The 10779-nt window shown below is 40.1% G+C and overlaps 1 protein-coding gene across 1 annotated transcript in view; it reads left to right on the top strand.

The window, feature by feature from the left end:
• Positions 1–10392, top strand: part of LOC129457276 (uncharacterized) — a 19509-nt gene extending 9117 nt beyond the window's left edge. Inside the window, 6 exon segments of the mRNA XM_055230396.1 lie at positions 7943–7974; positions 8222–8319; positions 8498–8646; positions 8762–8807; positions 9492–9604; positions 10326–10392. Of these exon segments, the coding sequence (XP_055086371.1) occupies positions 7943–7974; positions 8222–8319; positions 8498–8646; positions 8762–8807; positions 9492–9604; positions 10326–10392 (505 nt within the window).
• The last annotated feature ends 387 nt before the right edge of the window (positions 10393–10779 follow it).

Genomic DNA, 10779 nt, shown 5'->3' with positions numbered 1-10779 from the left:
CACAGTACAGTGATGTTGGTAAAAATGAGCTTTTCAGCGCCTGAAAATGCGAATGCATCAATAAAAGATGAAAACGCCTATAACTTTAGTTTGCAAGGTGATAAACCCAAACTTTAAAATGTATGTTGTACAAGTCCCCAGGCCCTACTTTGCACAGCAAGAATTAAGTTGATATGTATTGTGGATTTTTCACAATTTCACTTTTCAAGTTCAGGGTGCCTATGGGAAATTGCATTGAATTCCGCCTAAAGTCATATGAGTGCCCTTCACAAACCAACTTACTTATGAGTGAGTTTGCTGCTGGATTATACTCATTTTTACCTCGAGAAGCACCCACAATGTATGAAAGCACAGTTCTGATCACTTATATCAGAGTACAGTGATGTTGGTAAAAATGAGCTTTTCAGCGCCTGAAAATGCGAATGCATCAATAAAAGATGAAAACGCCTATAACTTTAGTTTGCAAGGTGATAAACCCAAACTTTAAAATGTATGTTGTACAAGTCCCCAGGCCCTACTTTGCACAGCAAGAATTAAGTTGATATGTATTGTGGATTTTTCACAATTTCACTTTTCAAGTTCAGGGTGCCTATGGGAAATTGCATTGAATTCCGCCTAAAGTCATATGAGTGCCCTTCACAAACCAACTTACTTATGAGTGAGTTTGCTGCTGGATTCTACTCATTTTTACTCGAGAAGCACCCACAATGTATGAACTCGAGAAGCACCCACAATGTATGAAAGCACAGTTCTGATCACTTATATCAGAGTACAGTCATGTTGGTAAAAATGAGCTTTTCAGCGCCTGAAAATGCGAATGCATCAATAAAAGATGAAAACGCCTATAACTTTAGTTTGCAAGGTGATAAACCCAAACTTTAAAATGTATGTTGTACAAGTCCCCAGGCCCTACTTTGCACAGCAAGAATTAAGTTGATATGTATTGTGGATTTTTCACAATTTCACTTTTCAAGTTCAGGGTGCCTATGGGAAATTGCATTGAATTCCGCCTAAAGTCATATGAGTGCCCTTCACAAACCAACTTACTTATGAGTGAGTTTGCTGCTGGATTATACTCATTTTTACTTGAGAAGCACCCACAATGTATGAAAGCACAGTTCTGATCACTTATATCAGAGTACAGTGATGTTGGTAAAAATGAGCTTTTCAGCGCCTGAAAATGCGAATGCATCAATAAAAGATGAAAACGCCTATAACTTTAGTTTGCAAGGTGATAAACCCAAACTTTAAAATGTATGTTGTACAAGTCCCCAGGCCCTACTTTGCACAGCAAGAATTAAGTTGATATGTATTGTGGATTTTTCACAATTTCACTTTTCAAGTTCAGGGTGCCTATGGGAAATTGCATTGAATTCCGCCTAAAGTCATATGAGTGCCCTTCACAAACCAACTTACTTATGAGTGAGTTTGCTGCTGGATTCTACTCATTTTTACTCGAGAAGCACCCACAATGTATGAAAGCACAGTTCTGATCACTTATATCAGAGTACAGTGATGTTGGTAAAAATGAGCTTTTCAGCGCCTGAAAATGCGAATGCATCAATAAAAGATGAAAACGCCTATAACTTTAGTTTGCAAGGTGATAAACCCAAACTTTAAAATGTATGTTGTACAAGTCCCCAGGCCCTACTTTGCACAGCAAGAATTAAGTTGATATGTATTGTGGATTTTTCACAATTTCACTTTTCAAGTTCAGGGTGCCTATGGGAAATTGCATTGAATTCCGCCTAAAGTCATATGAGTGCCCTTCACAAACCAACTTACTTATGAGTGAGTTTGCTGCTGGATTCTATTCATTTTTACTCGAGAAGCACCCACAATGTATGAAAGCACAGTTCTGATCACTTATATCAGAGTACAGTGATGTTGGTAAAAATGAGCTTTTCAGCGCCTGAAAATGCGAATGCATCAATAAAAGATGAAAACGCCTATAACTTTAGTTTGCAAGGTGATAAACCCAAACTTTAAAATGTATGTTGTACAAGTCCCCAGGCCCTACTTTGCACAGCAAGAATTAAGTTGATATGTATTGTGGATTTTTCACAATTTCACTTTTCAAGTTCAGGGTGCCTATGGGAAATTGCATTGAATTCCGCCTAAAGTCATATGAGTGCCCTTCACAAACCAACTTACTTATGAGTGAGTTTGCTGCTGGATTATACTCATTTTTACTCGAGAAGCACCCACAATGTATGAAAGCACAGTTCTGATCACTTATATCAGAGTACAGTGATGTTGGTAAAAATGAGCTTTTCAGCGCCTGAAAATGCGAATGCATCAATAAAAGATGAAAACGCCTATAACTTTAGTTTGCAAGGTGATAAACCCAAACTTTAAAATGTATGTTGTACAAGTCCCCAGGCCCTACTTTGCACAGCAAGAATTAAGTTGATATGTATTGTGGATTTTTCACAATTTCACTTTTCAAGTTCAGGGTGCCTATGGGAAATTGCATTGAATTCCGCCTAAAGTCATATGAGTGCCCTTCACAAACCAACTTACTTATGAGTGAGTTTGCTGCTGGATTCTACTCATTTTTACTCGAGAAGCACCCACAATGTATGAAAGCACAGTTCTGATCACTTATATCAGAGTACAGTGATGTTTTTTAAAAATGAGCTTTTCAGCGCCTGAAAATGCGAATGCATCAATAAAAGATGAAAACGCCTATAACTTTAGTTTGCAAGGTGATAAACCCAAACTTTAAAATGTATGTTGTACAAGTCCCCAGGCCCTACTTTGCACAGCAAGAATTAAGTTGATTTGTATTGTGGATTTTTCACAATTTCACTTTTCAAGTTCAGGGTGCCTATTGAAGGGTATGTCAAGTAATAAAGCTTTTAAGTTGCATTACAAACACATATATCAAAAATATGGAATGCATATTGATTGAATAAAGTTTCTTAGGGCCATCACATATACATATATATCTTTTGATACTGAAATCATATAAGTTTTGAATATTATTATGTAATCACCATTTTTATACTGAATTTATATATTCTTTGAATGTTGTATCTTTTTGGAGGTTGTCTAATAAGCACCATACTAAAAGTTGAATACCATCTACTAACACTGAAATTAGGTTAAAGGTAAAACGTGAATTATGGGAGACAGTTGGTCCCTTGCAGAAACTCCTTTAACCGAGTTAAGGCAACATTGTAGGAGGTGAATCATGTCGCCTGACAGCCACTATGTTTATACTAGAGTGGAGCATCTTGTGATAATACTGAAACTATGCTAAAAGCAATATTGTGTGATATGAATTGGGGAAGGCTATTTGGGGTGTGTAGACGCTCCTTTACAGGGTGGTCGGATGAGACTCAAGGCCGGAAAAATAGACTGGTGCAGCCCGGAGAGATGAGCGAGGCCGAAGGGAGGAACCTGGGCGACAACCTACTCAACATAATATTTGCATATTCATGTTTCATGTTATATTTTTATGTTACGGGGCCAGGGAAAAGCAGACAGACCGCCTGCTGCACACACGAGGGATAGATCATATGACCCCGGGTCCTGTATTAGATTGTAACTGTCAGGGGAATAAACTTTTAAGATTTGAACTGATCGAATCCAGTCGTCATTTTGATAGAACACGCCTAACAATTGGTGAGCCCGACGTGATCAAAACTGACGCCGTAAACAACTGCGCGAGGGGAGTAGGACTCCGCGCGCCTCCGCTCGGACAGGACTTCTCTCCAAGTGCGGCCGCCAACTCTGAAAGGTGAGCAGAAAGCCTGTTGTGATAAGGAACCGAATTTCTGCTATTGGACATATCAAAATTAAGGAGAGAGGTGCTGCCCAGTGGAGGTGAACATGTATTAAAGGCGCTATTATCGTATAAGAGCGGTCCAGACAAGGTGAGCATATATATATATTTTTCTCTTTTAAAAGTGTTAATATCATAACAAGAGCAGACCCGGGGTCATATGATGTGGTGAACTTGTGTGATGTGGTGTTGTGTTGTGTTGTGTTGAAGGTTTTTATCTGATAGAGGACATGTTGAGATTTAGATCTTATGTGTTGCTCAACTTGGTGAACTTGGTGTGTTTTAGATTGTTATGCAATTGAGAGTTTTGCCCTGCCTGGTGTAAAATATGAGACCTAAGTATTTCTGTGCAGCGACCTGAAAGTGTTTGTGTGCTTATGTGCTAATATTGTATATGTTTAAATTAGATACAGTACTGAGCTGAATAGATTAGATAGGCGACCCGGCGTGGTGCGCTGAAATTAGATAGGCTACCCGGCGTGGTGAGCAAAATAGATTAGGTAGGCGACCCGGCGTGGTGCGCTGAAATTAGATAGGCTACCCGGCGTGGTGAGCTGAATAGATTAGATAGGCGACCCGGCGTGGTGCGCTGAACGTGTGTGTGTGTGTGTGTGTGTGGGCGACCCGGCGTGGTGCGCTGAAATTAGATAGGCTACCCGGCGTGGTGAGCAAAATAGATTAGGTAGGCGACCCGGCGTGGTGCGCTGAAATTAGATAGGCTACCCGGCGTGGTGAGCAGAATAGATTAGATAGGCGACCCGGCGTGGTGCGCTGAACGTGTGTGTGTGTGTGTGTGTTTATGTGATAAGATAAATTGTGCCCGGAGACGTATAGTCTTTTGAGAAACCAGTAAATTGTGCCGCTCCCCGACAAGGTGAGCTGATTGTGTTTAACATTTTTTGGGTGATAAAGTGAGTTATACCAGGCAGGTGCAATAGTCTAAAGTGGAGTTTTCTTATAATTGTGTAGGTTTAGGGTCACCGAGTTGAAATAATACAGTACAACATGGACGGATAGTGTGCATTCTGACTAGACATTTGGACTGTGGGGGCTTGGGGCCCTGGGCCTGGGACCCACTCAGCTGAGCAATATTTGGATAAACTGGCAGGGACAGAACTTCTTCTTTTGGAATCACTGTGGGTGGCTTGGGTCTCTGACTTCTCTTTTTTAGCCTTTACCGCATGGAGTATTGGCTGGAGCAGAAACCGCATAGGCTGCATTTGGGGGAGGAGAAAATAAAGGTGAAAACCTGGGGTCTAGAAGTGTCGAGTCTTTAAAACTGAAATCACACATGTCCTGCTGGAACCCCCACCCCGCACAGACGTCTTGGCCTCTGCGTTGGGTGGACAAGGTCAAATCTGGTGGGACCTCTGTGTGGTGAAAGGTTTGGATCCATACATTACATTTATACTAACATTTCCATTCCCAATAGTCCAAATTACAGGTGTGTAAATCAGACTTAGAGACGGACAGAATTGACAATGTACAAACATAATTGTACCGCTACTATGACAAAAGAAACATGGACTGACAGACTTGTATTAGACATAGTAAAGTGACAGGAAAGTCTTGTAAAGTAATGGGAAAGTTCTTAAACTGAGCAAGACAGTGTTTAAAGAGTGGGAGAGTTTTTAAAGGGTGCAAACGAGTTGCAGATTGGAGGCATCCTAGGATAAGATATTATTATACTAAAATATTGTTGTACTATTAGATTATATCATAATATAATTCAGTCTAAAATATGAGGGATTTGTGTAATAACTATCAGTGCTGCTTGTGACTACATTAAAGCTGCAGTTCAGAAAATCTGTAACTATCTCTATCGAGCTAAAGAACGAAATGTGGACACAGAACAAATGAACAGACATAGTTATAAAATACAATCTGAACCCATGATCAAAAATGTCAAACAAAATTGTACTGATGATAAATGATGAATAAATACACTTTATCCCATATTGGTGCCTCTGTGAGTGGTTTAAAATGAAAGCAATTTACCAAATAATGATCCCAGCAATATAATTAAACTTGAGTTTAACCACACCTACATGATACAAGACCAATGGTTAAAGTGCCACAGTTGATGATGTTTGTACAATGCAAAGAAGAGAGCAGTATGTTTTAAACTCATCTGACAGTGAATGATTTATTTTAGCATTCGAGTAAACGTTAGAAGAATTTTTGTTTAATTAGATCATGCTGAAATTTAAGTAAATAATTCAAACCATGTCTTTATAATTATTGAAAATTCCTCACTTTAACTTTAGGATATTGTAATATAGATACAGATTTCTTATGCAAACTGTTTACACATTTTTTTGGAGGTGAAAATGAACAACTTGTCCATGCAAGTTGGAATAGACTTTGAATAGATTTTAGTTTTGACTGAAGTGGATTTGGGATGGGTCTTTGGCCTGTTGTGTCTGGGTGGGCGTGGTCTGAGTGCAGTGGCTCTCTGGGTGCATCGCTCCAGCTCTGAACTGAAAGGTCACATGACCTGGACTGGCTCTGCTCTGCTGTTGTCTAAAGACTGTCTAAACATGGCTGCTGCGTCACTGAGAAACATGAACTGAACTAAAACCAAAGAAAGTCCTGATGGCTCTGAAACTCATCTGTGGACTGGGCTCCTCCACTACTGGTCACATGACAAATGAATGAACTGAATCAAAAGCTTCAAGTGCTCTGCTGCTCCTCTAAAGGCACCATAGAACTGTCTCTGCTGCTGCGTTTGGGCTGTGTTTACCTGGGCACTCATGACTGGAGCCTGTTCTCGGATCCACACAGTCAAAGATTTTGTTTTTTAACTTAATTTCAAAATTTAGAAGTGTATTCATTTATTTGAAATAGTTTTCCTCCATTCCTGAAAATAATCATATATCAATATAACATTATTTAGGCTGTTTCTTTTCATTGTACATCAGCGCTGTCAAACTGGGGCTGCTACATAATGCATATGCAACGCATTTGAAATGGCATTTAGAATGGCCACAATTAACAAAATTAGAAACCAAAGTTTTTAGACAGTAGAATTTCCAATGTGGAGAGAAATATGTAGCTTTATTATGTGTGAAATCTGAGACCGCTGGGGTCTGAAAGGCTTTAAATAGTTTGGTGTAAATGTTTAGTTCATATACTATGATACTTTATATTAGATCAAAATGTTAATGCTCCTGAATGTGTTTGAACTTTGTATTTTAAACTGAATTATATTATCAGAACATAAAACAGTGGCTTTTTAATGCTCGTAAAACAATTGAGCTAACAACAACAACTAAATAGGGTAGTCACAATAAAGCCATTTCAATACATCTGACATATGAAAAACAAAATGTTCAGCAGTATGAATGTGTCTAAATTTAAAGATAATTAAACACTAGGAAAAATCTGAAAGAAATAAGTCCCATTTAAATCTTAATCAAAACCTGGTTTTAAATAATGTTAAGTATTTACAAATAGAATAAATTATTGCTGTGAATGAATGTTTGAATTATATGAATGTTGATCAAATAAAATAAAGTTGTTAAAAAGGGGGAGGTTGCAGGTTATATAACTTAAGGCTAAACTGGACGAGGAGGTTGCAGTTGATATAATATACAGCTAAACTGGACAACATTAACAAAGGACAGTTATGGTTTAGGCAGTAATTATGGCATCTTATACACACTGATGCCTCTCAATAGGCACAGAAGGGATTTACCACCAGCACTGTACAAACAACTGAACATTCAATAGAACTGATAGACACTGGCAGGTTATTGACTCGAGCTCAGTATTTGGACTGGCACAGATATGACAAATATGTACCAAATATGTAACCAACAGGACAAATAAGTGTCACAATAGACCACCTGACAACTTGACAGACTGTTACATATGGCTATATTTTATAGAGGGGGGCCTCATCACTTGAGCAAATGGGGAAATAAAACATGAACTTTACCAGAATGACATGGTTGGATGCTTTGCCATTAGCGCTGATGGCAACGTGATCCACAGCCAGCATTCTTGATTTCTCTTTACATGAGATCTTAATTAGGAAAAGGATGGACACTCCTCTCCAACCTGAAACAAGTGTCCTTAAAAATCTTCAAATTCATAAGGTCTGGATTACAAAGCACTGACTAACTTAAGTCTATAGTTCTCTCCCAATAGGTCCAGAGTCTCTGAGAACCCCCTGGTGACTGGTAAGGGTAAACTAACCTAAACTGAATAAAAACAGCTTAGAATGTATCTGACCTGAAGCCTATTCTGTGAACCGCGAGGATACTCTTCTGTGATCAAGGTCATGATTAATCATTATATTCCTACTCATGGCTTTCCAGCTCTGATTAGGTCTGATAATGGTACACATTTCCACGACCATGCTCTTCAAAAGGTTGAAAAAATGCTTGGTCTGTGTCATAAATTTGGTTCTGTGTATCATCCTGAAAGTCAAGGACGGGCTGAACACTTTAACAGACAAATTGGCTAAGATCTGTTCTACTTCAGGGCTTAATTGGCTCCACGCCCTACCCCTGGCTCTTCTGGCAGTGAGATAGTCTATTAACAAAGTTACTGGTTTCTCTCCTTATGACTTGCTCACTGGACGTTTGATGCCAGGGCCAGGGGCTACATTGGTACCACAGGAAGAGGAGCCCCTTCCAAATCTCCAGTACAAGCCATACTGGAATCAATTGCGGCATCTGTTATCTAGTTTTTTCTTCTCAGGTGTCGGAAGAACGGCTGGAGGTGTCCACCAAGGAGGCTGCTCTGCCTCCACCCTCTGAGGTCTATCTGAAAGTTCTGTCTCATAAGTGGTCTGAACCATGCTGGACTGGCCCATACAGAGTGACTGCTCACACCGACAGGGCTGTCCGGTTGGAAGGCAAAGGCCATAAGTGGTTTCATCTAACACAGACCAGACCGGTGGACCCTTGAACTTTTGATAATTGTTTGTTTGTTTGTTTGTTCTCTTTTTACATATTTCCATAGGTGTATTTTGTTTGCTCCGGTGACGTTCGACGGTTTTAAACTCCAGGTGTGGTGTTAGGCTTTGGTCTCTCCTCCCTGTACATGGTTTGGTAATACGTCCTGGCGGAAGGTTAAGTACACTCACACACACGCACAGCTATTTTAGATTGCATGGAGCTCCCCCTGAGCAAAAGGGGGAAATGGGGAATTGTAGTGATATTGATTGTGGGTGTGCTGGTTGCCTTCACCATCCTTCTCTGGGAAGCAAATCAAAAACATGTACAAACCAATGTGGAAAAGATTCTCCTAAAACTTGACCCACGGTCAATCTCAGAATGTGATAAGTATGTCAAAATGACCATACAGGACACCAAGGGGCCATCCCTTGCATTCCAATTTGATTTATCTTCCGTTGTTTATTGCAAGACTCCAAATGCCCTGTTAAAAAAGGGGGTGGTTCCCCCAGTGTTAACTATACAAAGTGACCAACTTTACAGATTGTATTGTGTGCTCATCGGCCAGACCGACTCTGAAGACCCACCCTGTGCCAATTCACCTAGACGATCATCATGGGTATGATTGTATGTTGAACCTATTTGACAGTAATAACACTAAAGAGAATGAAATATGTATTGACTTGTCCAAATTATACCCTCTCCAGAAAAAGCCTGTGCAGCCCCCGATGTTCACTCCAGTATGAGCTAATCATATCTGTTTCAATTCTACTAAAGGCGATCATGAATCTTTGCAGTGGGGAGAGCTTCCAGAAGACTGGTGTGAACACGTGGTGCAGCTGCCAAATCCAGTGCCCTACACCAGAATACGGGGAGATCTATATTGGCTGTGCGGAGACATGCAATTGAGGTACAAGTTGAAGGCAAAATTTACGGGCATTGGTGCTATGGTGCGGCTAATTATGCCCATCACCCTCTGGGGACACCTTAATAAGACTCTACCCCACCCTCAGAGGGCTAAACGTTCAGTGATGCCAGAACTCCTGGACCACAACAACCCCACTTATATTGATGCTATTGGCATTCCTAGAGGGGTCCTGGATGAATATAACTTAGCGGACCAAATAGCGTCCGGCTTTGAAAATATACCTCTAATTGCTGCAATTTTCCCGATCACCCCAAACAAAAATGTGGACCCCATCAATTATATTTACTATAATTTGCTTAGGCTTAGTTCAGTAACTTAACGAGGGACGCAGTAGAAGGTTTGGCCGATCAGCTCCACCCAACATCATTGGTAGCCTTTCAAAACAGAATGGCCCTAGACATGCTCCTCGCAGAGAAAGGCGGGGTTTGTCATATTTTTAATGATCAATGTTGTACCTTTATTCCTAATAACACAGCTCCTGATGGGTCAGTGTCTAAGGCTCTGGAAGGACTGCGCATGTTGTCTAGGGACATGCACAACGCGGCTGGAGTGGAAAATCCGATGAATACGTGGCTAAATAATGTATTGGGTAAATAGAAAGGTCTGGTTGTCTCATTGGTTACTTCATTGGTCGCCGTGCTTGCTATATTTGCACTGGTGAGATGCTTGTTGTGTGCCTTGCATTCGTGCTCTGTGTCTTAAGGTCATTAGCACTGCAGTTCAGTCCGGACCAGAAGGGGACAGTATCCTCTGCTGAGAAGGAGGGATGACGGAGGGGACCAGCTGCCACATGATGTTATCTTGCTCTGGGATGTGACCTCTTAGAAGAGGTCAAAAGGGGGAAATGAAGGGTATGTCAAGTAATAAAGCTTTTAAGTTGCATTACAAACACATATATCAAAAATATGGAATGCATATTGATTGAATAAAGTTTCTTAGGGCCATCACATATACATATATATCTTTTGATACTGAAATCATATAAGTTTTGAATATTATTATGTAATCACCATTTTTATACTGAATTTATATATTCTTTGAATGTTGTATCTTTTTGGAGGTTGTCTAACAAGCACCATACTAAAAGTTGAATACCATCTACTAACACTGAAATTAGGTTAAAGGTAAAACGTGAATTATGGGAGACAGTTGGTCCC

This window comes from Periophthalmus magnuspinnatus, chromosome 21 (genome assembly GCF_009829125.3).
Source record: "Periophthalmus magnuspinnatus isolate fPerMag1 chromosome 21, fPerMag1.2.pri, whole genome shotgun sequence".
NCBI classification, from domain to species: Eukaryota; Metazoa; Chordata; class Actinopteri; order Gobiiformes; family Gobiidae; genus Periophthalmus; species Periophthalmus magnuspinnatus.
Note: the sequence above shows the minus strand (reverse complement) of the source record. Positions and strands in the feature narration are given on the sequence as shown.